Raw genomic sequence first — 5982 nt, forward strand, 5'->3', positions numbered from 1 at the left:
CCGATGCAAAACGGAAGGAAAACACTAAAGTTATCTGGGTGATGTTTTCAGCGCGTGCGTCCACCGATGAAGCCGCCGCGTATGACGAGGGCAAACATCTGGGCGACTCCATCTTTTTCTACGATGCCCGCACGACAACGAGTATGGAAGAGATGCGGAGATCGCTGCTGGAGCGGTGTTTCCCAGGGGACGGTGTGGGCTCCGGCTGTCTGAGTCTCCTCACGACAGCCGTGACACCCGCCATGCTGGCACTGCCGATGGCCTTCTCTGTCGGTGGCTTGAAGTTCGCCCTTGCATGCATCACTTTCTGTATTGCTATGACCATTATGTCGGTCCGTTTTCTCGCCCTTGCCTCAGCTTCAGCTGCGTCGGACGATTACGAGTCTGTCGCTGGATTCTTCCTCGGAGTGAAAGGGAAGTGGTTCGCACGGTTTGTGCTCTTCTTGTACAATTTCGGAAGCGGTGTTGTCTATCTATGTTTCCTGAAGGATGTCGTTATGAGCATTATCAGCGTGAAAGGAACCTTTCTCCCCATCTGGCTGCAAGGTTCTGTGGGGGGCATTCTCGCTTTTTTGCTTTTTGTGGCATGCGTCACACCTTTCACATTTAACTCCCGCCTAGCGTCGCTTCGGACAATGGGATTTGCTAGCAATATACTGACGACATTCATCATTGTGTCGATCATATACCGCTTATTTGTTCCACTGGGGGATCCCGAAGAGGGGACGGTCGTCGGCGGCGGTAGCACCGAGGTGGCTGTGAAAGAAGGTCAACAAGACCCGGCCCGGTGGGAACTGATATTGCCGTATTTGTTTGCAGCCCCGATTTTTGTCTTCTCATATGAGGTGCAGTCGAACGTCATGGGAGTGATCAAGGATCTGCACGATCGCACGGGAAAGCGCATTTTTGTATGCATATGTTTGGCCCTCACCTTTGCCACCGCGTTTTATCTTCCGCTGGGTATATTCGGCAGCCTCTCTTTCCCTCATATGTCGCAGGGTAATATTCTTGCTCTGTACGATGTGAAACGTGACAATCTTATGTTTGTGTGTCAAGCTTTTTGCTGCTACAGTGCAGCTGTCTCTTTTGTCTTCTGTATGTTTCCTTGCCGTTTCGCGGTGTATATGCTCCTTTCCGATGGGGCATCGTCAAAAGTTCCAAAAAAGTACCGTATTCGAATCGGTGTCGCACTGGCGATTGCAGGCACGTGTTGTGCCATTTTCCTCCCTGATGTTGCAAAGGCAGTCTCTTTGCTTGGTTCATTGTTCAGCTCAACACTCTCGATGACCATGCCGGCAATGTTTGCGTTGAAAATGCGATGGAGTGGGACATACCTCACGTCAACACTGGACGGGTGTCTTAGTTGGTTCTTTTTGTTTCTTGGTGTCTTTATGTCGGCATCGGGAACATTAGTAGCGTTGCTAGATGCCTTGGGCCTTGCACGTCACGTTTGACGTGCCTGCTGCCAAGGGTATTGTGAAGATATATGGTTGAAATACCATGAACGAGTAATGAAAGGGAGTGAAACATGTCTTTTTTTGCAGTTGATGGCCATGTGTTGGTTCTTCCCTGTTCTTTTTTTAATTATATTTTTTTTTCACGGAGTCCTCCATTTGTCCACCATAGTGCATGCTATGCGAGGTTCTGGAGCGCATTGTGACGCAAATCCTGCGGCGGGCGCGTGTTCCACTGACGGCTAAGCGGCTCGCAGATGTGTTGGACGGCGCGGTGTCGGCTGACAACGTGACAGAGGTGTGCATCAAGATGGTTTCAGAGGGTGTGTTGGAGAGATGGGGCGATGACGCATACGCACTGAAGGGCATGAGGCATATTCTGTCCCGCAATCTCCTCATCACGCAGGAATACCAGGCGCTCGGAATGACACTTCTCCGTGTTGCTGAAAAAACGATAGTGCACTACATTCCACGTGAGGCAGAACATCGATTCTTGGAGGTGCGTAAGTCACTGATTGGGAAGAGGGCGGGTCTTGGTCTCTTCCTGCGGTCGTCAAGGGCGTTGCCGCAGGGTGCTGTGATTTGCGAGTACGTTGGTCGTGTGCTGCGCCGCCCGCCGAAGGAGTCGGAGCAGAGCGCCTATGTTGTGAAGCTGCGAACGGCACCGATTTATGTGGACGGTGTGGATGAGAAGGGTGAACACCTTTCGCTGGCGACTTTTATTAATGACAACGGGCCTACAGCTGCCAACGTCGAGATGCGGGAGTACGATATACACGCGGGCCGTGTATTTGTTGTCGCTAACAGAGACCTCCTTCCAGGCGAAGAAGTGCTTTGTACATACGGTTCAAAATACTGGGGCTACTCCTCCTATGCTGAGATCCTGCAGAACCTCAACAACCTGTCTCGGAAGAGGAGGCGTAGTGGTGATGAGGAATCTGATGGGGACGAAGCTGACTTTATGCGGGATTTTGTCTTTCCCTGCAGGCGGTGTGGAGAACAGGTGACCAAACGTCTGATGTCGCTTCATCACCGAACCTGTGGGGACCATCAGGTCACACAAAAGTTGTTGCACTTGAATTGTCTGCCCTTTAATGATTCCACCGCGATGGAAAACAGGAGCAAGGTTCTTCCAGGAGGGCGTCAGCGGGCGTTGCGGCGGGCGAAGCACTTCGTCGACCTGGCGGACCCGCAGACATTTGCCCTTTCTCACGAAGATGTCGTTGGCGATCTCACCTTCTCATGGTCTAGAGCGTAACTGGGCGCAAGGAAGGGGAGAAAAGCGCAGAGAGAGGAAGCAGGGGAAGCAAGCAAAAGAGAAAAGAATACCCTGGCCAATGGAATTGTTGTGAATTCCAAAGGTGAAAAAATGAGAGGTGTCGATACATGAAGGAATACGTACAAATCTCTACGAACTTGATGTTTTATTATTCATTCACCCTTCTTCTTTGCATCTGGGAAGGTAACTTTGATTGCCAGAGAAAAGACTCTTTCATATTTTTAAAAAAAGAGGATTTACGCTTTAAGAACAAACAAAGAGTAGTAAAACAAGAAGACATGCAACAAGGAGGTCGATATGTGACTACTGCTGCGCTTTCGCAGGTACAGAAAGAGGCCGCGAGGGTTTTGGGCTTCACAGGTGGTTTTAGTTCCGGCGTTATGAAGACAGTAGAATTCCTGCCGGAGAAGGTTGCAACGCGGGAAGATGGCACGCTGAGTTTCCCGTGGACGGCGCGGTACGGCGCGCTGAATGGGTTCAAGTCAACCCACGGTGGCGCACTGGCAACCCTCGCTGACGCCTTTACACGTGTCCATTTAGGCGCTGCGGCACCCGGCTCATCGTTATCCTCTGTCAGTTTTGAGATCAGTTATCTTGCCGCCATCGGGGAGAATGTCGAGTGCGCCTGCGTGACGCGTCTCGTCAGCCGGGATGCAGGCAGTCTGGCGTTTATGGACTACTCTTTTGAGGATGAAAAGTCGGGGCAGGTGTTTGCCCGCGGAACGCATGTGCTTTCTTGCAGCAAGTAATACTCTCATCGGAAATGAAAAGGAAAGGGTTAGGGAAAGACTGCGCGTTCCGCGCTAAACTCGTTATTGGTTACCTTCCTTCGGGGGAATGTCAGCGTTGTGCACATTTTGTGTCTTATTTCTTCTATTGTGATAAGGTTATTGCAGAAATAAATGAACGACGTGGAGCTGGGCGAGCTAGTGAGGAAGTTTCAGGCCATTCAGCGCCAGGACGTCCCTAACCAGATTGGCGAACGCAACGTTGTTGAGATCATCAATGTGCTTAGGGGCAAAAATTTTATTGACCTCCTGTACACCGTGGACGGCAAGGAGTATCTTACATGGGTTCAGCTGCGGCGTGAAGTTATTGATGAGATATCGGTGAACGGTGGACGCATGAATGTGGTTGATCTTCCCGGTAGTCTGGGCGTGCATGTCACACACATTGAACGTGTGTTACCGGAGGTTCTTGAGGATCCTACTATCCACATCGAGAATGGTGAACTCATCACCGACGAGTACCTGGACTCAACAATTCGGGCTGCAGCTGATATGCTCAAGGAACGGGGATTCCTTTCAATTGCGGAATTCGCAAAGACATACCGCTTCACATCCCTTTTTGCGCAAGAGCTCTTGACAAGAGCAGTAGAGTCAAGACGGCTAAATGCCGTTCTGGAAGAAAATGCCATGTACACAAAACAGTTTGTGCGCTCGCAAAAAGTTATCTTGCGTGCAGGCCTCATGGCTGCAACGCGGCCCGTCAACCTGGTGACGTTCTTTGAACGGTACAATCTGTTTGTGCCGCTCATGGACCCTATAATTGAAGCTGTGCGCCCCGAATTGCCGGGTCAAATAGATGGACGTATTTATGTGCCAACTCATTTTGAAGTTTCCCGTGCCGAACAAGTAGAAAACATATATCTTTCCAACGGCTACATTGACTACGCATCACTGCACCGACAAGGCATATCCCAGGCGAAGGAGTTCCTCCTAACGCGGTACAACCCTACGCCTAAGCGGATCGCTGTGGAGGCTCCCAAGAGGCGGGGACGCAAGAATAATCAGACGGCCGACACAAGTGCCGAGATGGCGCCTGTGGCTCGAAGTGAGAGCCACCCAAACGCGGGGCACGCACTTTCCAGCTGCTTTGTCGCTGACAGGTTCCTCACTAATCTTGTGGTCCTTGAGGATCTCGCACACGGCGACACGCTGGCGTTGGACCTGACACCGCACTTGCCCCCCGCTGTTGATTATGAGCGAGATATGGGAATTCTGATGAGACGACTGCGCGAGCTGCACCCTATCATTGCCTCCTGTATTCTGCTGGAAGGGGGCGTACTAGTTCATGAATCCGTTCTCTCTACCGTGAAAGAGCGGCTGCGTACTGCCTTCGAAAAAAACCTCAAGGAAGGTGAGAAGAAGAGAGGAAAGAAGGTGCAGGATCGTGTCGCGTTCGGTGACGAACACGAGCACACGCTCCTGCATGTTCTCTCAGAGCTCACAGGCCTCGCCCAGGAGCAGTATCAGCACGCGCTGGAAGAGCTGTCCGCACAATGCAAGGATGAGGCGCGCGAGATTTACGAAGAATTGGCGGCGGCTGTGGAGCAGAATGCGTCGGTAGATCTCAGGCGTATGCGAGCCAAACTCCAGACTTCATTGGGCGCAGCCTGGGTTGATTTAAGCATAGCCGCAAGAGGAGTCGCGTGGGCCGAAGTGCAACTCGATGAGGCTGCAGCCACCGCTGTGAATCGACATTTGCTGGTCCTTCGCGCCTTACCGATGGTGCGGGACATTCTTCTTAACGAGAGTCTCGATGCAGCCGATCTGTATGAACGTGTCCTTGATATTGTGGCAGTGGAAGATGAACAAAAGCAACAGCCAACAGTCGCCACTTTTCAGAAGGCGCTGCGGGCTCTTCCGGATAAATATCGACAGTCACTCTCACCAATTCTGGAAGCACTAAATGGTAAATCTGTTGAAGGCTTCATGAGCCGGCTGCAGACGATGTGCTCCACAGGACAAATTGCTATCTCTGCTTTCCACCAGCCGGGTAAAAAACTGGAAAGAGAGGCTCTTGCGGCGTTAAGAAGGGCTCTGGTGGAACGGATCGAGAGCAGCACCTTTACCGCTGATGCAGTGCACAGCGGTGCTGTGTTTGCGTATGTCTGCAGTCTGCTCATACATACGCACTTCCACGTTTACGTGGAGCTTCCGGGGCGTGCGGTGGGGAGTGCTGTGACGCGCCTCGTCAAGGAAGCAGAGACAGCTGTTGGAGACCTGCAGGACTGCCATCAGCTCATCACAGGAGCCCTTAATGGAAAAGAACTGGGTGAGGAGTCTATTGAAAAACTTGAGCAACTCCGAAAAGTGTCACTGGAAGGAGTATAAAGAAATTTCGGATTCGTTTGATTGCACCCACCAGAAGACGCCAAGTATGGTACGCACAGAGACTCACATAAATACATTTATGTTTTGTTACAGAAAAGCGGTCACGTCCTCTCATTTCTCTCTGTCTTGGATG

General features: G+C 51.4%; 4 protein-coding genes across 4 annotated transcripts; all 4 read left to right on the forward strand.

The window, feature by feature from the left end:
* Positions 1–41: 41 nt before the first annotated feature.
* DQ04_00541010 (amino acid permease aap11ld-like protein) lies at positions 42–1454 on the forward strand (the record flags this gene model as incomplete). The annotated part of the gene is made up of 1 exon (XM_009309201.1): positions 42–1454. One exon carries the CDS (start codon positions 42–44, stop codon positions 1452–1454), a length of 1413 nt encoding a protein of 470 aa, XP_009307476.1.
* A 175-nt stretch (positions 1455–1629) lies between these two features.
* Positions 1630–2712, forward strand: DQ04_00541020 (putative high mobility group (HMG) box domain-containing protein; the record flags this gene model as incomplete). Its single annotated transcript, XM_009309202.1, has 1 exon — positions 1630–2712. One exon carries the CDS (start codon positions 1630–1632, stop codon positions 2710–2712), a length of 1083 nt encoding a protein of 360 aa, XP_009307477.1.
* Positions 2713–3011: 299 nt separating this feature from the next.
* Positions 3012–3482, forward strand: DQ04_00541030 (hypothetical protein; the record flags this gene model as incomplete). The annotated part of the gene is made up of 1 exon (XM_009309203.1): positions 3012–3482. One exon carries the CDS (start codon positions 3012–3014, stop codon positions 3480–3482), a length of 471 nt encoding a protein of 156 aa, XP_009307478.1.
* Positions 3483–3635: 153 nt separating this feature from the next.
* On the forward strand, positions 3636–5849 carry DQ04_00541040 (hypothetical protein; the record flags this gene model as incomplete). Its single annotated transcript, XM_009309204.1, has 1 exon — positions 3636–5849. The coding sequence occupies one exon, from the start codon at positions 3636–3638 to the stop codon at positions 5847–5849; it is 2214 nt and encodes a 737-aa protein (XP_009307479.1).
* Positions 5850–5982: the final 133 nt, after the last annotated feature.

This window comes from Trypanosoma grayi (assembly GCF_000691245.1).
Source record: "Trypanosoma grayi strain ANR4 Tgr_54_V1, whole genome shotgun sequence".
In the NCBI taxonomy this organism is placed as follows: Eukaryota; Euglenozoa; class Kinetoplastea; order Trypanosomatida; family Trypanosomatidae; genus Trypanosoma; species Trypanosoma grayi.